The 22,159-nt window shown below is 39.4% G+C and overlaps 1 protein-coding gene across 2 annotated transcripts; it reads left to right on the top strand.

The window, feature by feature from the left end:
- Window positions 1–146: 146 nt before the first annotated feature.
- Window positions 147–21,934, top strand: GEN1 (GEN1 structure-specific endonuclease). 2 transcript variants are annotated; one of them, XM_021525367.3, is made up of 14 exons: window positions 147–364; window positions 1,957–2,154; window positions 3,288–3,474; window positions 6,658–6,834; window positions 9,397–9,507; window positions 11,433–11,506; window positions 11,986–12,077; window positions 12,887–13,037; window positions 13,156–13,192; window positions 13,294–13,374; window positions 14,145–14,275; window positions 17,130–17,191; window positions 17,721–17,864; window positions 18,095–21,934. In XM_021525367.3, the coding sequence occupies exons 2-14, from the start codon at window positions 1,994–1,996 to the stop codon at window positions 19,498–19,500; spliced, it is 2,814 nt and encodes a 937-aa protein (XP_021381042.2). In that variant the 5' UTR covers window positions 147–364; window positions 1,957–1,993; the 3' UTR covers window positions 19,501–21,934. The 2 variants fall into 2 exon arrangements, with proteins under 2 accessions (XP_021381042.2, XP_021381041.2); XM_021525366.3 differs by having other exon boundaries at window positions 174–320.
- The last annotated feature ends 225 nt before the right edge of the window (window positions 21,935–22,159 follow it).

The raw sequence follows: 22,159 nt of genomic DNA, 5'->3' as shown, positions 1-22,159 counted from the left end.
CGGCGGGGCCCTCACGGGGCCGGGCGGGGCCCTCACGGGGCCGGGCGGGGCTCCCGCGGGGCCCTCACGGGGCCGGGCGCTCCCGCTGCTCCCCGCGGGGGCGGGCCCGGCCCGCGCCCAGGCGGAGCGGCCCAGGCAGCTCGGGCACGCCCGTTCCTGTGGGCGCGGTGCGCGGGGAGCGCCGGCGCAGCGAGGCGGGAGATTCAAACGCTGCGCGCGCGGAGCGCTCGGGCGGCTCGGGCTGCGCGCATCCCGCGGGAGGAGCCGTGGGCGCTTGAGGGGGGATCTGCAGATGCTGGAGCGCCGCTGCTGGCCTTCGGGTGCGCAGGTTTATGGGCAAAGCTGTGCTCGGGTTCAGAGAGGGGTGAGTTGTTAAAAACGTCAGGGCTTTCGTGTTTCCTCTGCCGTCTTTTTCCTCCTTTTTAAAGGCCCCTGGGTGAGACATAAAATAATGCTTAGCTGTCTTTGCAAGTTACCTTGGTCATATGTGAAACTATCTCTGTATGAATTTAATTTCAGCGTTAAATGCTTTCCGTGGATATTTTTAAGTAACTGGCATATTTAGCGGTGTAAAAAAAACTTAGTAGAGTAGAATGTAGTCTTAAAGACTAAATAAGACATGAAAGCTTTATAGGTTTAGCACATTCTGGCCTAAAGAGACATTAAGAAGATTTTGTTGGGGATGGTTATGTTTACTGTTAACGATCTTTAGTGATTTCTAAGTATATGAAAATATATCAAGTTTAGTCTTGCTTCTTTGGAAGTTGCTATCTCTTTAGGGTTGGAGGCTTGTGATGAACGAAGCTGTTAAATAAAATCCGAGTAGACAGATAATTCATTTTAAGAGTAGTTGAGCTATTTGTACACTGAATTCAAATTTAAATATTTTATGAAATACACTCAAAGAAACCAAATACTCGTACTAGTCTTGCAGGCTTTCATAACTCACCATTAGATATATCTTCAATGTGATGTGAAAAACTTAAATCCTCAAATAGCTATACTTTATTAAAGTGGAAAAGTCGACCTTTTTTTTTTTACATTTCAATTTTTATGCTTTTTTGTTACTACTTGTAATCTAACCAGTTATAGGGTGTTTGTAGTGTATTTGTATTTCCCATTAATTACTATGCGACACTCCATAACAATGTTTAGAAACTGACTGACAGTTGTTTTTTTAAGAAATTATATTGATGCAGGCTAGCAGAAACCAAATTATAACACCAGAAAGACATCTCCCTTCTTTGTTAGGTGCTCTCTCACTGAAGATGAATTATTATGTTTGTCTTTTGGGAAGGTTTGGATGTTGCCCCTGTGCAACATCCAAAAGAAAGAAACTGATTATCCTGGACTTGAAGAAACTGTACTATGTAGTTGTATGCTTGATGTGTATTTTTAACTAATTTTTATGTGCTTGACACTGTCAATACTCTGTCTGCATACACCTAAAATGAGGTTGACTCATTGTAGTAGTTAAAGAAATGGATTAGAAACCTAATTTCTGTGGAAAGTTAATCTTAACATGAGAAGTTGGTTTGAAAACCTGGAATTTAAAAGCCTTGCTTTAAAAACGGAATTAGAGTATAAAAGAATGCATCCTCCAAAGGCAGGCTTGGTGTTCTGACAGACTCTGGTGTTAAATGTGAGACCACACAGTGGCTTAGCTCCTCACAAGTCTTAAGCAGATATCTGAGCACTGGTAGGTCATCTAGTCTGATTTATTGTTGAGCTTATGAAAAATACAATTGTTCTGTTCAAAGAAGGTATTTGGTTTATTTTATTATAAACCATCTGTGAACTAGAGTCACTATGCTTAGAAGAGTTGGTTGTAAGTGTTCTTGCCTCATAAAAGTAGAACTTACAGTGACAAATATATTTATCTTCTGAACCTCACAGTCATAATGCTTCACTTAATGTCACATGCTGAAACTGTTTTATTTTGTTTGTTCTTCACAGTTAAAATCTACCTTCTGATAACAAGGAAGTGAAAACAATGGGAGTGACTTACCTGTGGCAAATCCTTGAACCTGTGAGACAACCTGTCAACATGAGTAGTCTCAGAGGGAAAACACTTGCTGTTGATTTAAGTTTGTGGGTTTGTGAAGCACAGACTGTTAAAAAGATGGTTGGAGTAGTTACCAAGCCACATCTCAGGTATCCATATCAATTATTCGAGGCAAACGTCTTGGAGCTGTATAATTTAAATATGTTACTTATTCAATAGACTTCTAAGAGTATCTCTGAAATTCATATGACTGGTGTTTTGATTCAGTTATCACTTATGCTACATTTGTAAAGGGTTTGAAGTTAGTTCTAAGTAGACCCCCCTGTTGCATTAATTATGTTTAAATCATTCTTCAGGTATTTGAACAAACTTGAGGAATATGTATATATTTTTAATTTAAATGACTTGTCTAAGGAATGAGAATTTCTAAGCATCTATCATTTCAAAGCACTGTTCTCTGCAAACAGTGCTAACAGTAACGAAAACATATACAAATTATCATCAGTGATTGTTGTTACCAACAATTGTTGATTTTTTTTTACATAATTTGTGAAAATAGAACTAACCTCCAAAGACCAGCTTACTGTTTTTTGCTAGTAATAACTGTACAAAATTAAATCTAATGTAATGGTCTCTCCATGTCTGTCAAAGAGGTATAAGTGTTTGATCTACTCCTTTTGAAAGATTGATACTGGAATTACTGGTAAAGGCATATGCTGTTTGATATGACTGCTGCTAATTTTACTGTAGTAGTCCAAATATTTATTACTGCAGCCTTGTAAAACTCCACCCCTCAGTGGTGCTGGTTTGCATATGAAATAAATTGGCATAGTAATGGTATCTAGAAGTCTGTCCAATACTACAGCATTCAGTCACCTGATATATACCTATATTGATAGATTTTAGGTTAATATTTGATATAAAAGAATCAATGTAATTATGTGTTTGGAGGTAGATTTTGGATATTGAATATATTTTTATTAAGCCTTTTAAGTTCACCTACATCTTTACACCCAAAAAAGATATTTTCTGTCCTTATGTGGTATTTTCATGGGAATTTTGTAAAGCTGCTACAATTTCATAATATGACAGTTTCAGCCAAAGACAGGAATATAGATCAGAGGTTGGTTTAGCCTGAGGGTGAGAGATTCACTAGAGGTAAAGACAATGCTACGATCTTTCCAGTGGTATGGTCAGGAAAATGTAAGGGATATACGGAAAAGGTCTGAAGAAATCAGTCTTACAAATAGTTCAGCTTATGAAACACTTTGCTTTATTGCAGAAACCTGTTTTTTCGGTTCTCTTTCTTTACATCAATGGGAATTAAACTAGTGTTTGTCATGGAGGGAGAGGCCCCCAGGCTGAAAGCAGACACCATGAGCAAGAGGAATGAGATGCGCTATGGGCCGTCAAAGAAAGCTGGAGCTGTAAGAACAGGGAGATCTTTATTTAAAGCCATGTTAAAAGAGGTGAGTAACTGAGTATTAAAGTATTTTTAATGTGATAGAAAGAAATCTTAAATACAGGAATTTGAAATAATTCATAGCTTTTGCTGCAACCCACTCCTGAAGGCCAAGTAACAGGTTCTTTTTAAGAGATTCCTTTGGGGCACATTAGGGTGGAATGACACTGAATGACTCGTTTGTGCATCTTTTACACTTGAGCCAGTTCTGTAAAGGAGGAAATTGGCAAGATAAAAAAAAGCATTATCCCACCTCACAGGATCTGATTATTGTTAGCCTCACCCAACTCAGAAAACAGCTTGTTGCTAAACAAAGGCTAAGGAGATGGATACTGAGGCACCTGGGTCCTCTGACCTCTGGGCACGCCACAGAGTCCGGTCCACAAGAGCGGGATAGCCTAATAATGGCTTCCTCTCAGCAGGTGGGATGACTCTCAGGCAGCTTGATTTCCAAGAGGGTTTCTTATAGGAAAAGGCAGGTTGGGGAGCGAAAGGGAGACAACCACTCTGGATGGGAGCTCACACTGAGAGCCCCGAACTGAGGGTGGGGTAAGGATTATAACAGTGACATAGGAGGAGGGTCTGGGTAGGAAACATCCAATGAGGGAAGGGTTCAGAGGTGGGGTCAAGGTCAGGTGATAGGGCTACAGCCAATGAGGGTAAAGGGAAGGAGTGGTTTCAGGGAAGGAACCAATGGGGATACAGGGAATGAAGAACTTTCCAGAACTGGGGAATGGCTCACATAATGATGGACAAGAAAGGGGGGAAGGTATAACAAAAGACTGACAACAGGGGAGGCGGGAAACTACACACTTGTCACCTCCCAAGGTAGTTCAGGGGGACTGTCTCCTAAGTCCCCTCCTACAAGATACCCATGGTGGGTTGCTAAAGGAGACAGATACCCATGGTGGGTATCTATCTCCTGTGTCATACTGGATCAAGGTTTCACCAACAGACACCTCCTCCTCTTTGGCTGGGAGTGCAGACCTGGCCTCAGCAAAGCACCTGCTGCTTTTTCAAGTGGCCAGTTGAGTCATTAACCTCTAACACTTCAGTGTCTCAAAGCTTTATGCACAACAAATGTAAGCAATTTTATGAGGTTTGAAGGAATGTGCACCTTCAAAGTCAGGCCTTACAGCATCTGTTAAGTGTTTATAGAAGAGAAACAATGTCAGAAAAATTTTCTTATTGATATGTTCCTGTGCATGTTGTGCTGTTTTGATTGACAAACGTAACTGAGCATTAATTGCAAAATTTAACTTTGCCGTTCTTTTATGGTGTTAGTATCTATACGTCTTCATATCCTCCCAGCCCCATTAGCCGTTTTTGTCTATTCAAAATTTTATGAAGTAAAATTTATGGGTACTCAGGGCTTCACTAGACTTTACATACCAATTCATCCTTTGCCACTCTGCTAATCTGAAGCCCCCTGCTTCCCCTGCCCGGCAGAGGTACAGTCAGCTGCGGGGGTCACTCCCCTGGATCTCGAGGGGACTCGGGGAGCGGCAGAAAGTCACACTGCCTGCCTTGTTTGGGGGAGAGGCGGCGTCCAAGGAGGTAATGAGGGAGCTGACTCAAGGCTGGGAAACAGTTTCAGTTTTAATCCAGGCTCCAGAGTGCTGCGTCCTCACCCCAAATCCTTGTCCCAAATTCCTCAGCCCCGGCTAGCTCTCTGATGGGGCGAGTAGGGCAGCAGGAAGCACCCCCTGCCCCTGCTGGACCCAGATGGGCTTTAGGGAGTGCCTCTGTGGGTTCTGTGAGTGCTGCAGATCCTGATGGTGAAGTAAAGGAGAGACTCTTGCTGGGGGCTAAACTCCAAAGCTTTATTGTGACCCAGAGGGGCCCAACAGCAAGTGAATACAGCCAACCAGCAAGAGCACCAGAGAGGCGCCTGCACCAGTTTATATACTGGGAGGGAGGGGAACCGACTCTCCAATAGGAAGATATTAAGGAGTGGCTCTTGCCGGGACCGACATACGAGAGATCCAATGAGGGAGGAGCAGGGGAGGGACCCCAGGTCCTCATCCAATCACCTGGCGCCCTGGATGGAAGCTTCCAGATGTAAGGGACGGGACACCCGAGTGATGGACAAGGCACCTGGGAGGGGACAGGGGAACGACTAAGCAGTTTTATGGGTGACTGACACAGGAGGGAAGGCAGGAAAACTCGGGGAGAAACCGAATAGAATGCAGGGGTACATAAGAACAAACCATTACAGAATGCAAATATAATAAAATCTAAAAATGCAACTCCACACCAAAGAGCTCTGAATTACAGTGTCCAGCAGCCAAAAGTGGCCTTAAGGCTTTTGCAACGTCTTAAATACTGGGGTGGTAACAAGGAGAAGGGAACACCCATTGACCAATGGGGGGATTTGGGGCAGTGGAAGGTGAAAAGATAGATAGATACAAAAACCAATGGGGAAAACCTAAGGGTGGGACCCTGGGCCCTCATTCAATCCCTTGACACCCAAGGTAAAAGATTCTGGAAGAATGGGATGGGGAGCTGAGTGATGGACAAGGTACCAGGGAGGGGAGAGGAGAGTGACTAAGCATTGACAGAGACATTGACATTGAGGGAACTGCAGGAAAACTCGGGGTAGAACCATTGGGTGGAGGGGCAAACCATTACAGAGCTGTTACATAAATATAAAAACGCAATACAACAATCCTTTATTCTAAAATTCTAAAATAAAGTATTTTCTCTGAAATTTTTAAGTATATATTGGTGTGTCTTGTACAGTGGTCCAGTCTTGGTAGGATGACAGCATTGTACTTTTCTGCTTGATACTCTTGGAGTTTGGCACCTGTTGGAGGATGTCTGTTCTGGCTCAGCATTACTGCTTGAGTAGACAGCATTACTTCTCAAAGATAAATACTCCTTTGTTACTACTCTTCTGAACACATCCTAAATATCTATTTAAAGTATAAAGATTTTTGTGAAGGAGTTTAGCCATTAATCATGCTGTGTTTAAGTCCTGTAATTAATACTTAGCTTTTCGTGGATATCTACTTTTCACTGTTACAGGAAATTATTTTTTGCTTAAGTAGTGCTTTCATTGATGAGGTGTTATATAGACAGAACAAGAGTAGCAGTTTTTAAATGCATTTGTGTCTGAGAAAATGCATGCTAATAAGTGAATTTAATAGCCCAGCATTCAACCTCTTCCCTTTTGTGTTCCTTCTTCTAGTGTCTTGAACTGCTGGAGTGCTTAGGTGTCCCTTGGGTTCAAGCGGCTGGAGAAGCAGAGGCAATGTGTGCCTACCTAAATGCAAAAGGAATTGTTGATGGCTGCATTACCAATGATGGAGATGTTTTCTTATATGGAGCTCAAACAGTTTATAGGAACTTTGCTATGAATGCTAAGGTAATGTACCTCACCCTGTTCCCACTCTTTCTATAGGCTCTTTACAGAAATGTAAATAGAAAGAAGGGACCTGAAAAAATACTTACATGTTATTAAACTTACCTTGTAGTTAGATTTGTTTGAAATAGTATGTTTAAGACAGGAACATTCTATTTGATTCACTGGTAATTCTTGTGTTGGCTGTGAGAGGAAAACTACTGAGAACAGGTTAATATTGCCTGTGTTTGTAGTACCCTGTGGTGCCTCATATAAAGCTAAATAGTAATTTTTTTTCCCATTTCCTCCTTTATTGTGGAGAAGTTGAATGAAGTAATTGCTTCCTATAAATTTTCCCCTTAGGTCATACGAGAGTGATCAGCCTTCTGGGGCTAATAAGTGTTCACATACTTACGTTCACATACTTACAGGTTCATTTTATTATGAATATACTTGCAATTAATGCTGTTCTTCCCAATTGAATATGAATAGTGTAGGGATTGTCCATCTTTATCACAATCAGTTTTTGTGATCATTCAGAAAACCAAATCATTTATGGCCTTAAACTGAAGTGTTCATTTGTTAAGAATACAATTTTCCAGAAATGGTGAAAGGCTACCCCAAATTTCTGTAATTTATACTGTCCATCTGAAAGTCTTGTTGAAAAAATACATTGGAGATAAGAAAAAAATCAATAGAACAAAAGAAGTGCACTACAAATAATTAACTCTAAAAAAGAATTAGGATTGATGGACGGTTATTTGCTTTGGTGACATCATGTTTGAGTTCTTCCTTGGCCTGCTTCTTTCATTCAGCTTCCTTGTTGTTTATCACCAACAGTGAAGGCAAGCTCAATCTTTCAGGTGTACTTAGATACATACATAGGTCAGCATAAAAAATAATTTGTCAGTGTGCAGAGGGCACTCTGTCAGGGGCAGCTGTTCTAGGGGGGGATTTTTTTTGTCATGATTGAGGAAGAAGGCAGTGGCCTATATTTTAATTCATGTTAATCTTGATTCCATTTTGTATTTGAGTCCCTTTACCTTTCAAATATTTCTTTATCTTATGCCTAATATGTTAGATAACAATTTTATTCTTTTTCATTTTACTTAGGTAGTGCATTGAAATGTTTACATGCATTTTAAAAACTTCACTTCCTGAAATTACTTGGCACAGCCACTAGGATTTGATAATGTTCGTTTTGCCACACTTTTTTCTACAGGTAGTAAACAATAAAAACAACTAAAGTCATAGAATATACTGACTTGGAAGTGACCCATCAGGATCATTGAGTCCAACTCCTGGCCCTGCACAGGACATCCCCAGAGTCACTATGTACCTGAGAGCTTTGTCCAAACACTTTTTGAAGTCTGTCGGGTGTGTCTTCGTGCTGTGACCACTTCCCTGAGGAGCCTGTTCCAGTAACCAACCACCTTTTGGGTGAAACACATTTTCCTGATATTCAACCCAAACCCCCCCCAACACAGTTTCATGCTGCTTCCTCAAGTCCTGTCACTGGTCACCAGAGTGAAAAGATCAGAGATCAGTGTCTGCCCCTCATGTTCCCCTTGTGGGGATATTGAAAGCTGCAGTGAGGTCTCTCCTCAGTCTCCTCCAGGCTGAAGAGACCAAAAGACTTCAGCCAATCCTCGTACAGCTTCCCCTCAAGGCCTTTCACCATCTTTGTTACTTCCTTTGGATGCTCTCTAATGGCTTAATGAATTTTTAATATTGTAGCACCCCAAAATTGCCCCAGCACTGGAGGTGAGGTTGCCCCAGTGCAGAGCAGAGCAGGACAATCCCTCCTTTGCCCGGCTGGCGATGCTGTCCCTGATGTCCCCAGGACAGGGATGGCCCTCCTGGTTGCCAGGGCACTGCTGGCCCATGTTCAGCTTTGTATCAGCCAGGACCCCCAGGTCCCTTCCCATGGCGCTGCTCTCCAGCCTCATTGCCCAGTCTGTGCACACAGCCAGGGCTGCCCCGGGCCAGGTGCAGAATCCAGCACTTCCCCTTGCGAAACATCATGTGGTTGGTGTCATCTCTCTAGTTTCTCTCGCTGCCCTTCAGGGAGCCAACAACTCCTCCCAATTTAGTGTTGTTGGTAAACTTACTTAGTGTTCCTTCCAGTCCTGACATTGAATTTGACGTCAAGTTTGGGATAATAATGAAGATGTTGAGCAGTGGGCTGAGGATAGGAGACCTGTGGAACTCCTCTTGTGAGAGGCTGCCAGCTTGATTTAACCCTATCCACTGTGACTCTTTGTGCCTGACCTGTGAGCCAGTTGCTCACCTGCTGTGTAACATGGTTATCCAGCTGTGTGCTGGACCTCTTGGCTTATTTTAGTTTCTTTCAACAGTTGATGCCCATACTTGAAGTTCCAGAACTGTAGTTGTTCATGTGGTGTCCATGCATTACATTATAAATTTTAATGGCAATTTTTTTTTTCTATTAGACCCCTCTTATGGGGTAGACCATTTTCCTGTGGGTGTGGGTGAATAGAGGTGAGTAACCAATCCAAATTGAACATGATTCAGGGCAGTTCCTTCCCTGTAACAGAAATAATATGTAATAAATTTCTCTTGCAGGATCCACATCTTGACAGTTACACAATATCCTCTATTAAAGAGAAACTTGGTTGTGACAGAGAGTCTTTGATTGGACTAGCAGTTCTTCTGGGCTGTGATTATCTTCCAAAGGTAAGCAATATAATTATTTTTATTTGGCGCTTACACTGTCTTGAAAAACAACAAAGTCTATCGAGGGAGAATGTGCATGCTGGGAAAGCTTATGCAATGCATGATTACTGAGATCTAGTAGAAGATGTGTAGGAAGTCACTGTAAATTCTGTTTGTAAAAGGTTAAAGATATTCAGAATGGTTCATGTACATCAGTCTTTCTAAGACTCTTTTGTGTTGTTCCAAACCTTTTCTATAATGGAGGTGAAGGTAAAAGTTTAGATGCTGATTGCATTGAGCCAAGGTGTGAGAACTCGATTGTTTATGAGGATGCTTTGTAACAAGTCGCATACAAGTGCATCCCTGGCAGAGGAGCTGTGCAAAACGGGAAAAAATGGCTTTGTCTGTGCTTTTTGGAAGACTTAGTAGTGGTGGTTTTGAGCTGTAGTTATTAGTAAAGGCAGTTCTGGATGCAGTTTGGATGTATTGCTGTTCCATTGCTTGTAAATATATAATTTATGAAGAATTAGAAGTGATCAATTTGGAAGTTCACCTAATTAATTCTGAGGAATCTCAGTCATTTCTACTTCACTTCTGTATTTTTTTTCTTTCCTGTAAACTCTTGATTTCTTTTTTGAGACTTTGAACAGAAGCTGTTGTAATGGCTATTTGAAAGGGAAAAGAAAAGGGATGAAACTTGATTTCCATGCAGTTCATGTAGGTTATGATAGCTCTCATTCAGGCTTGAAGCAGATATCTAGTTATTCTTAAATAATTATGTGTCAGATAAAACTGTCCTTTAAACAACTGATACTGCAAACCTTTCATTATTTTTGGGGGGGATTTGTTTTTTGTTTTTTGAGGTTTTTTTTAATTTTGCTTCTGTTATAGGAATCTGTAAATAGTTTGTTACCACTGTAAAGAGAGGGAGTAAAAAAAACAGTGGATAATCAGTGGTTATTGTACCACAATAACTCCTGGAATGCCAAGTTCTTACACAGTGTTAAAATGTCACAATTATGTGATGACAAATAATCTACTTTGCTGAGCTGCAATAACTCAAAGGATCTAAGACAGAAACTTGTAAAGAGAGCTGAATTTGGGAGTCCATTGGGAATGGAGATTGGCAGAACAGATAAATGAGAATACCACACTATAATTGCACTTGTTTTGTTGAAAACACATCAAAATAATGCTTTCCTTGCAGAAGCTAAATATCTGACTTTACTTGAATGTCTGACTCTAGTCCAATGAAAACTTGGTCTGAAATGTAGATTTATTTTATATGGTTGTATGTATTCAATTGTGCCATTACAACTGAATATATATAGATTTATTTGTTATGATGCTGTAGAAAGTGCAATCAATACAATCTTCTTAGTCAGGTGTATTGATTCTTGGCAAAATAGGGTGAAGATGTAAAGAACTGGAAAGCAATATGTGTGTGTTCTAAATCGTAGTCTGATACAGTAGTTTGGATCAGAAGGAACCTCTGAAGTTCACTTTGTCCAACCCCCCTGGAGTGAGGGACATCTTCAATTAAACCAGGTCACTCAGAGCCCCATTCCAACCTTACCTTGAATATTTCCAGAATGGAGCATCTATCACCTGCCTGGGCAACCTGTGCCAGTGTTTTGTACTTCATTGTAACTTCTCTATTCTGAATCGAACTTTTGAGTTTATTATTGCTTCCTGCTTCCTTTTTTGCTTTTGTTTTATCTCAGGTGCTGTTTAGCATAAGAACAACTTGTGTGTTACACTGGCACTGCAGCTGTAATCTATCACCTTCTCTTGGCCCTTAAACTTGGTCAAAAATATTTTTCGCAGTTTATTCTCAACATCTGGAATAACTTTTTATCATTACTCTATGCTATATAATAAAGATGTTTTTGTGAGAATATGAATATTTTGTTTGTAATTAAATAATATTTCTTATTTTTATACAGGGGGTTCCAGGAGTTGGGAAGGAACAAGCTTTAAAGTTAATTGAGACTCTGCAAGGTGAAAACTTATTGCAAAGGTAAAATGGAATTTATTGCTTTTTTATTCAAAGACTTAATAGTATGTACTTCAACTCCAAGACAATGTTTGTAATTGTTTTAAGTTAGGGAGGATATTACCACATTCCTTACCTTGTGTTTGCTAAAGGAATTGGGTGTTTTGCTAGTCAAGTCTCTTACTTGTTTTAAACATTAGCTGGCTCCTAACTCTTGAGCTAGTAGGTATCAAGTGTTACATTGGAGTGAAAGTTGTAGGCACTGATGAGACTTGCTCGTTTTTAGATAGGAGTTGCAATACCAAGTGCTTTCTATGTTTGTTATCATCATGTGTGTGAATTCTAGAAATCTGACATGATGTGTACTGTAAAAGAACCCCGTTTCATAAGTTGGAACACTGTTTATTGGATAAATGCTTGACAAGTATAAAGAAATTATTTTTCAGTGGTTTAAGTGTGAAAGCCAAAAATATTTCTTGATCCTTTTAACATCATCCTTTTAGGTTTGAGCAGTGGAAGGAACAATTTCACTATGATGATAATCCACTTTTGGTTGTTAAAAGGGTAATTCACTGTTCAGAGTGCCATCATCCAGGTCAGTGTGAAAAGTGCTGAGCCGTACTTTTAGCCTAATCGTTTACTTTTTATTATGGGGTGATGAGTTTTGTTTTATTGGATTATGGGTTTTTTTCTACTAGAGTTATAACGCTTTTCAGCTTCCATCTTCATGTTTTCAATATTGTGTATATGTACCCTTATATAAACACTTCTAAGGCTTGGGACTGATTTTCTTCAAGTGTGTAACCTAGTTGACAGCAGATGGAATGTTATCATAATGCTCTTGTGGGATCCCAGATATTTGCCTTTTTAACATGATCAATAAAGACAGCATGTTATACTTTATACTGCCTGGTAACTATTTATTTAGTTGCTTGAACTGGTCCTGCATCAAGAGGGCTGAATCTCATTATTGATGAGGTATGTAGCAGTGTTTTTGCAAGAAGAAATTAATCCCAAGTATGATGCCTGATTTTGGTATCATCTTTGATTAGTGAACTCATTCTAATACATCATTTGGTGAAGGAAAAGCCTGATTCAAATATATTACTTATATGTGCTTTTCCAGGTTATCACACATTTCTTCTGTAGTTTTCTGATAAAAAGCTTCCAGCTTATGATCTGAAACTGTTGAGGGAAAAGTCTTCAGAAAAATGAAAGCCTGCATGTCTTTTTCAGTTTTTACTATAGATTCATAAATGCAACTAATGCACTCAGATCTGCTTACAGCTGCCATTCACATCACATTCATACATGTTCTGAGCTTTATATTTGCAATATTGCCTTTATAGGTTTGGAGATTTTGGAAACCTCTTTTCTCCTCACTTTGTGTGTCTGTTGCTATAGGTTCTTACAAGGACCACGAGCATAATGGATGTAAATTCTGTGAAAGTGTGAGATGCTGCAAACCCCATGACTCCAAACACTGCTGCCCATGTGAATGGCATCGGTGGGAGCGACTGAAACAAGCAAATGCAGTGGAGGACAGTATCAGAAAGTAGGAATGGCCTGAGAATTTAACTGCTTTTCCTTGCATTCATATGCAGGGTAAACATTTAGGTGCTGCATTTTTCTCATTTGTCCTCAGTTCCTAACGCATTTGCTTTTACCTCCAGAAAAGCCATGAGTTGTGAGGGCTTTCCATTTTCTGAGGTAACAAACAAGCCTACTTAATATCAATTGTTTTAATCAATTAGTTTAAATTTCAGCTTTTTATCCTCTCTTAAACTGCTTCATTTTTGTTTTATCTCGAGGTTATCCAAGAGTTTCTTGTAAACAAGAATAAATTGACCAACATAAAAGAATGTCAAAGGCCAAATTTATTGTCCTTTCAGGTATGTAACAAAATTATGAATATTCAGCTTTGTAGTCTTTTATTTATTACTAAGGAAGGCATCTGTGATAATGATGATCTTTGTTGGTAATTTTGTTTGAAATAAGAACTAAAGAATCTTGCTACAACATCTTAATATACCTCACTATTTTGAAAGCCTAAAATTGAAGACTTTGGAAAAAAATCAGTTGTTGTAAATAGGTAGATAGAAAAGTGAAAGAAAGAGATCACTTGTCATTGTTTTGTTTTTCATTGTCCAATATTGCTAGATGAGGGTGAGAGTGTTAATATATGCTCATTAGCATTGGTTTCTAGGAAGGCTTTTTACTTGTTTTTTTTATTGGCAAAATCAGATCTCTTACAATGTTTCATTTTTTGGGTTTGATGATAGTGTAAGAATTACAGATGGTAGAATAGAGCACAGTCAAACAATGTGGCTTTAATGAAAATCCATGTTCATTGTCTCACATGTGAAATCTGTAACTTTGACAGCTCCTGGTAGAGCTGATGTGAACCTGACAAGATGTTTAACAACTGCCTTATCTCTGCTACTGCCACCACAACTGCTCCCTAGTCATCACTGACAGCTGAGGAATGTGTCCTGCTAGGGATGGCCATTCCCTCCCTTGGCAGTGAGGTGTTTTTGGGCATTACACTAATGTATAAATGCACTCTAGAGATTTTAAGTATTTAGCCCAGTGTCCCAACTACATAACTATCTAACAGAAGAAATAATGTTTTAAAGTATGGGATTTTCTTTTATACAAACAGCTGTTTGCTTCAGAGAAGATGGAATGGGCCAAACATTATGCTTGTAAGAAGCTGTTTGCACTTTTGACACGTTATGATATGATCCAGAGAAAATCTGGATACATTGACTCAAAACAACTGCAGGCAATACGGTAATGTAGCTTGATCCTTGCACTTAATATGTTTACTTCTGCTGGCAAATAAAAACCACAAGGTTTTTTGGAAAAAAAGGAAATATGGTTTTCTTCTATCTTTGTTTCAAGTTTTGTGCTTGTTTTGAATAGAGGTAAAAATTCAGATCAGTGCACTAATTGTACTACTGCTGCACAAAGTAATACATAGAGCAGTTTCATTCTAAATGGCAGTGCTTGGGTTCTCCTATGGTTGCTTTTTGTTCCTTTTCCTTGGACCTGCCTTGGTCCTATGCTCAGGTTCTTAGCAGATATTTAATTGAATTCTGTGTCTCAAAGTAAGAGTTCAGGCTTAGAAATTAGCAACTGCAAATTCAGTCATAATCTCGGATTGCTTATCAGACCTACCAGCTGTCATTGTGTCAACACTACTTTTCAATCAGGAGTGCTAATGTAAAAATGGCCAAGTATACTGTCATTAAAACGGACATTCAGGAAAGGAAAAGCAAGATAAGCATGTAATTACTTTTTCCCAGAATAATTTCCCACCATCCAGATTTCTGTTACTTAGGAATTTACTGAGTCAGAATTAGCATTTTCTTATTCTGTCAGCCTTCAATGTAATTTTTTTAATGATCTAATATTTTTGTAAACTTAAGTCAATTTCCAGAATCTACAGTGTCTGTTGGCAAATCTGAACTTCATTTTGTGAAGGGAATTGTGACTTATTTTATCTGATGATTTTGTTTCCCAAATGAAACCCAAATTCTCCCTGCCTCTCTAATTCTTTTATTGGAATAAGGTTAGTAATTTTTCCATGCTAGCCAAGGTTTTTAGACATTAAGTTTGGGGCACAGCAGCACAGTCAAGAGCAGTGTGATAGTATCACTTCTGGGTCGATGTGTCATATCTTGAATTAGTATCATATATGTGTCATGATAGATGTGTCATATCTTGATCTATTCAGTGTTATCTTTCAAAAGATTAGGGAGACTGGTTGGAGAATGCTTTTTAAATAGATTGGCAAGATAAATCACCAGCATTTACCTTGATGAATGAATTAATTTACATTCTCTGTTTATAGCACTTTATGATATTTCAGGAGTTTAAGAGAGATGGTGCATGCTCTGGAAGATTTCTTTTGTTAACAAGTGTTTAGAAATACAGTAATGGTCAGCAGGATCAGCATGATCCTACTCTTCACACATAGGATGCTACTAAACTGGGTTGTAGATAGTCTTTTTAGAAAAATCTCAGTGACTGACTGGCCCTGCTCAGTTCAAGTTGTGTCTCTCCTCATGGTCTCATGCAAAAGATAAAAATGACCCTATCTGGTCATTCAGAAAATTACTGTCCAGGGCAACAGTCTTCTCTGGCATTGGTATCTTAAAATCATAGAATCATTTAGTTTGGAGAAGTCCAGCCATTAACCTGACACTGACAAGTCCACCACTAAACCATGTCCCTCAGTTCCACATCTACACATCTTTTAAATTAAATATCTCCAGAGATGGTGGCTCAACCACTTCTCTGGCAGTTTGTTCCAATGCTTGACAACCCTTTCCATGAAGAAATTGTTTCTAATGTCCAATCTTGTCCTCCCCTGGTACAGCTTGAGGCATTTCCTTTTCTTTCTTATCACTTGTTACTTGGGAGAAGAGACCGAGCCCCACCTGGCTGGAGCCTCCTTTCAGGCCGTTGCAGGGGGCCATGAGGTCCGCCCTGGGCTGAACACCCCCAGCTTCCTCAACTGCTCCTTTCACACTTGTGCTCCAGCTCCTTCATCAGCTGCACTACCCTTGTCTGGACATGCTTCAGCACATCCAGTACCACCCCTTGTGGTAAAGCGGCCCAGAAATAGACACAGGATTTGAGGTGTGGCTTCACCAGTGCTGAGTGCAGGTGGACAATCACTACCCCGGTCCTGCTGGCCACTCTGTTGCTGATCCAGGCCAGGATGACACTGGCCTTCTTGACCACCTGGGCACACTCTGACTCATGTTCAGCTGCTGTTGACCAACACCTCCAGAGCCTTTTGCTCTTGGCCACTTCCCAGCTACTCCTCCCCTGCCTGTAGTGCTGCAGGGGTTGTGTTGTGACCCAAGGGCAGAACTTGGCCTTGATGAACCTCATACAATTGGCCTCAGCATCAGTACACCCTGTCCAGACCCCTCTGCAGAGCCTTCCTGCCCTCCAGTAGGTCAACACTCCTGCCCAACTTGGTGTTGTCTGTGAACTGACTGAACTGCTTTTGATCCTCTCCTGTAGGTCACTGATAAATACATTAAACAAGAGTGGCCACAGTAGTGAGCCCTGGGGAGCCACATCAGTGACTGACCTCCTGCCAGATTTAACTTCACTCACCACTCCCTCTGGGCTTGACCATACAAACCATTTTTTACCCAGTGCACCTATCCCAGACATGAGCAGCCAGTTTCCCCAGGAGAAAGCTGTGGGAGATGGCATCAAAGGTTTTACTGAAGTCTAAGGCAGACAATATCCACAGCTTTCCCCTGTCACCCGGTCAAAGAAGGAGATTAGGTTGGTCAAGCAGGACCTGCCTTTCAGACAGGTCAGCTGAAGATACCAAACTGATGTTTGTAGGAGATTGCATTATATTTGTCTCTTACAGAAGGGCTTTTTTATTTTGTGTGAATGCTCTTCTGAGTGTCAAATAAAAATGTTTCAGTGGTCAAATCTATACTCCAAATTTTACTGTAGATAGAGTAGTGTATTTTTTAAAACATGTAGTAATTTCAATTTTATGAGAAGTTCTGGTTGTTTTTTTTCTCTTAATCATTCCAAATTAGAATATTAAAATATTTTTAGATTTAATCTAGATTTAAGTCATTTAATGGACTTCCTCTTCTTACAGGATTGTTAAGACACGTGTTAAAAATGGAATTCCTTGTTTTGAAATTGAATGGCAAAAACCAGGTGGGTCTGGTTTCTATGTACATTATGAAACAAAACAGTCATAGAAAAAGATAAAATCAAGCTTTAAAGAGGACAAGAGTTTGGCAACACTCTAAGACAATGGAATTTGGGCGAGATTGGAGACTGTTCTGTGGAAATTACAGGAAATGTGCATCAAATTTCACATACCTTGAAAGAAAAAGCAATGCTTTAAAGAAAACAAATTTACCTAGGGACTCAGTCTTCAGCTACTTTTTCTGGTACTTGTAAATAAGACCTGAACTGTGTATTTCATACCTTATTTCACTATGTACCTGAAGCTGTCACTGTTTACTAGCTAGAAAATTTCCTGTGCTGCCAGACTCCTCCCTGTAGTGTGTCCGTTTATGCCAGGAGACTGGCAGCAAAAAAAAGACTTCACTTGCAGATAAATCTCAAATATCATACTCTTGAATTTTTATGTACCTTCTTTGTATTCAGGTCTTTGCTGTTTGGTTTTCCATTCCATACTTTGACATTCATATCAAAAGTGCATTCGTTATTTTTTCAGAACATTATGTTGATCCAGAAGATGAGCCTGTGGAGTTGTTTGTAGTCACAGTAGAAGAAGAGACTTTGTTTCAGGCTGCTTATCCTGATGTTGTTGCCCTCTATGAAGTGGAAAAATCAAACATTCTTCAGAAGAAACAGAAAAGTGAGTCCAGAAGCTTATTTCTTATGAATTTATGTGTCTTGCCAGAATGCAAAAAAGAAAAAAAAAACATTTCTCCCTCTTTTGAACAATATAATGCCAAAGCAAGATGACATCATGATACCTCACAGGGATTGTGCTTTAATCTTACAATTCTGTAGTTTTGCACTAAAAAATATGAGCTGTGATTTATATATCATTCAAAGTGCACTTTTTATTATTTTTCTTTTCAGAAAAGAAAGACAGATCAGAAGAAAAGGAGTTACCAAATTCTTGTGATGAAATTACCGGTCTTCTGTCTCAAATTAATTTAAAGCCTACACAGAGAATTCTTCCTGTGCAACACTCCATGTCAGATACAAAAGCTCCCCCAGAAGGTCAGACTCAGCAGAGAAGTACTGAATCAAAAGATGTAGCATTACCTTCATCATCCTGTATAACAACAGTTCATGTGTCAGCATCAGCAGCTGCTCTTGCTGATTCATCTGTGCCCTCACAATGCAATAAGTATTCAGGGATATCATCCTCTTCCTTTGTACCAGCTGGTCTGCAACTGAGCAGTACTGATGGAAAAGAAATCTCCTACAGCACTTCATCAGCCCATAGAGGTGATGACTATGATCCAGCAGCTGACTTAACCACATGCATAAAATACTCACATCCACTAAATCATAAAACAGTAAGAAATAGCTCAGAGTATTCTGATGTTACGCAGTCTGATACGCATTCTGATAGTGAAGATGATTTGTTCTCAAATGATGCTGTGGGACAACTTCAGGAGTGGTCTTTAAGGGAGCGAATACTTAAGAAGGCTCCCGTTTCATCACAGCCTTTGTCTGAAAATGCAGTGCAACTGGAGTCTTTGAATTGTTTTAAACAAACAAAAGAAACATTGAATCCTGATAGAAATCATGTCTCTTCCTCATGTCAGTTAAATAACATTGTGCAGAAAAATAAAAATGTTCTATCAGAAAACTCTGTGAGTGAAGGCGGTGTACATATCTATCAGGCTGCATACAAAAAAGTTGACATCCTGGCTGAAATGGTGCAAAAACACCCTTATAGAAATGTTTCAGCATCTCTAGCTTTCGGTGGGCAAACAACAGAGACACTTCATCCTGGCTGTAAAATGCTTCCAGAGTCTCAAAAGCCAGCAGATGCAACTGGCTGTCATATTAAAGAAGATTGTGTTGAAACTACTTGGAAGGCTTCTTTTAAAAAGAGTGTCTGTCAGAACAGATACTCTTCTAGCGAAGACAGTGATGATGGGCACATGGATAAAATCCTTGTTTATGAGCAGCAGAAAAGGCAACTGAACCCTGGCCAATTTAAAAAATGTTTTACAAAGAAAAAGAGTAGCACTGTTTCTAGCAAAAGGACAAAGAGTGACTCAGCCCTTACAATTGAAGGGAAGAAGAAAATGACCAACTTGAAGAAAGCTGTTAACAGTTTCTCAGTGCAAGTAGCTCCAAAATCATCCTCTCTAGAAGTTAATTGTTCCCAAAGTCCAGAGCAACCAATTGAAAGATTGGGTTCTGATCCCACACAGGAAGAGAAGAGTGCTGTTCTGACTTATGCGTGGGCAGACAGTCCCCTTCCCCTGACTGAAAGACTGAAAAGAAGAATCAAAATCAATTAGGCTCTCCATAAAATAGATTATGATAGCAATTAATTATCAGTTAACTTGCGTTCATGAAGAGTTCTTTCTCAAAGTTTCTGCAGTATGCTATATTAATCTTAAATGGACACAGTTTTAATGAATAGGAAGTTCTGGCACTGGAGCTGAAGTTTGAAACTAAAATGATAATAAAAGTACTAAACAGTTAATTGTAGGCAAGTACCAGTCATTCTGCATATGTTTACATTCTGAACATAATACATAAGCATCAGGATACAATGTGCAAGGATGAGGGAGATTTATTTAAGAAAAAGGGATTTTTCCCAATCAGTTGTGCAGATTTTGTGTACAGCTATTAGTCTTGCTTACAAAAACACTTACTAGAACAGCACCTAGACAACATGATGCAGCATTTTTAAACTGAAATTCTCCATTCTCCTCCACTAATTTAATTTTGCAAGTTTTGAAATCTTGTGTTTCTGGTTGTGTTGACTATCTCTGAAGGACCAGATAGACACACAGCTGATGTACCTCGTAGGGTAGCTAAATTTATATCTGCCATACCCCATAATAAGCTGTTCTTTGGGGGTGTGCCTCTTCCAAAGAGTGCAATAAGCCATGTAAAATACTCTGGTGTTGTAGCTGTCATATCTAATATTTAATGAAATTTGATCACTAACTTAATTAAATTTAATTAGGGCATTTTTGTTAAAGAAAGTTGAAATCCCATCTAAAATTCAATTCATAATAGAGTGAAAGTTAAATTACAGAAAATCTAATTATCATATTGTGAGTTTTTTGAATAATATAATGTTTGGGCTTTTTAAAAAAGGGAAACTTGAGTACAATTACAGTTTGCTTTGAAGTGCTCATCCTACCTCTTTATTGCAGAAGCAATCTCTGTTCATTCACCAAAAAAGTTGTCCTCAACAGTTGCCTATTGAAGGAATGCCTCCTTGTCTGTATTAAGTGTTTGTAACATTTTCTGTGCACCAGGTAGAAGGAAGACAAATCTTGCCAAGACATATTGTTAACAAGAGAAATGTAGAGTATCTGTGCCATAGTGAAAATGTCAGTTCTTCATCATGGTCAAGGACCAAGTTTGGAAGCTGAATTCCAGATGTGTTTAAGGAAGACATAGGTAGCCTGTAGCTAATACAGTCTGTAATTAGACAAAATGGTAATTTCTTAGTTTACTCTAATAAACTAAGTGGGATGATGGAAGCATTTTATTTGTAATTCATTTTCCAAATGAGAGATGTAGTCTGGAAATGAAAAAAAAAAATATTGGGAACTTATTAACTTATTTTCAGTTTTGAAGATGATCTTTGTCTTCTGGAGCCTCTTAAGCACCCAGTTGATGTGAGAAGGTAGCTGGAAGAAGAGTGTTGTAAAGGAGAATAAGAGTCACCTGGGAATTTTAAAGGGAGAGATTCATAGCCTGACAGAGGGGACCTTAGAAGCATCTAGTTCCAACCCCTGTGTGCTATGGGCAGGGAACCATTCCTTATGCAGTGGTCAGTAATGGATGTGAGTGGGCTTTTTTTTGTGGAAAAACTTTGGTTTTGGTTATGTATGATTTTTTTCCCTTGCTGATGATTTTGAATACTGAAAGTTCAAATCAAGTGTTTAAATTTTCATTAATAAAAATGGCAACATCATGTGAACACACTTGCTTTTGTTCCCTCCCAGAGTGGGAATGTGCTCTTTTGTTGGATGGGTCATTCCGTTTCACCCACACTATGTGGATGTCTGTGATTTAGAGCTTTCTTTAGAATTGGGGGGGCTGGAGTGGATTTTGGAGGGAGTTTTCTTGGTTTTCCAAATCTGTTTGAGATGGCTACTATAATGGATGAGTAGATGAAAATACTGTCAGGATTTTGTTAATGATGAAAAGTCAGAAATTAGATTAAGAACTGCAGAGGAAAAAATATTATGTTGCTGATTTTTCCTGCTAATTAATTTGGTTTCACAAGTACAGTTCAAGCATGAAAAGCAGAAAATTCTCAATTTTTTTCATATATAATGCATCTAAATGTTGTGCCAATTTTCTGCCACTACTTTAGAAGCAGCAATAGAGGGGGGGGGGAGGGGAACCCAACTGTGTAGAATGCTCCCTCCTATTTAGGCTGTAGCTGCTCATTGCAGTAAATAAAAACATTTATCATTGAGGGTGACTGCTTGAATTAAACTTGTGATTCCTTACAGAAGGGTAATTACAGTTTTTAAATTGTTTTGGTTTCTCGTCTTTATGTAATTTACTCAGTCTAAAGATTAGGGATGGTTTTTCTTTGGAGCTTTTTACTGTGCTGACTGCTTTGCAACCTCTCACACCTGTGAGAATGATGTTTAAGTAAATTGAGGGGGTGTAACATAACTTTCTTCTGCAGAGAATGTTTCTCCACGATTATGTTAAACTGCCTGTAAGAATAAATCAGTTGATGCATCAGCCTCATGAGCTTGAATAGATTTTCATTTATCATCTGTCCTCATCTGTCTGAATAGGCCCTACCAGGGTGCTTCATACAAAGTAATAAAAATGTAGCTACGTCGGAGGTGGGGCAGGTAAGGGGCACATGGTTTTTCAAGTAATTTTCTGAAAGGTTTTCTGCACAACTGCTGTCCCAACCCGAGTACTTCACCTGATCTGTCACTCTTGCTGGCATCCCTCTATCTTGAA

Source organism: Lonchura striata, chromosome 3 (assembly GCF_050655825.1).
Source record: "Lonchura striata isolate lonStrDom1 chromosome 3, ASM5065582v1, whole genome shotgun sequence".
In the NCBI taxonomy this organism is placed as follows: Eukaryota; Metazoa; Chordata; class Aves; order Passeriformes; family Estrildidae; genus Lonchura; species Lonchura striata.
This window is presented reverse-complemented; position numbering and strand designations above follow the sequence as displayed.

Bases quoted from the DNA above. Each gene is read 5' to 3' on its own strand.
- GEN1 (XM_021525367.3), top strand. From the start codon at position 1,994: ATGGGAGTGACTTACCTGTGGCAAATCCTTGAACCTGTGAGACAACCT. The intron at 2,155-3,287 runs GTATCCATATCA...GCTTTATTGCAG, and splicing joins GTTACCAAGCCACATCTCAG to AAACCTGTTTTTTCGGTTCT. The intron at 17,865-18,094 runs GTGAGTCCAGAA...TTTTCTTTTCAG, and splicing joins TCTTCAGAAGAAACAGAAAA to AAAAGAAAGACAGATCAGAA.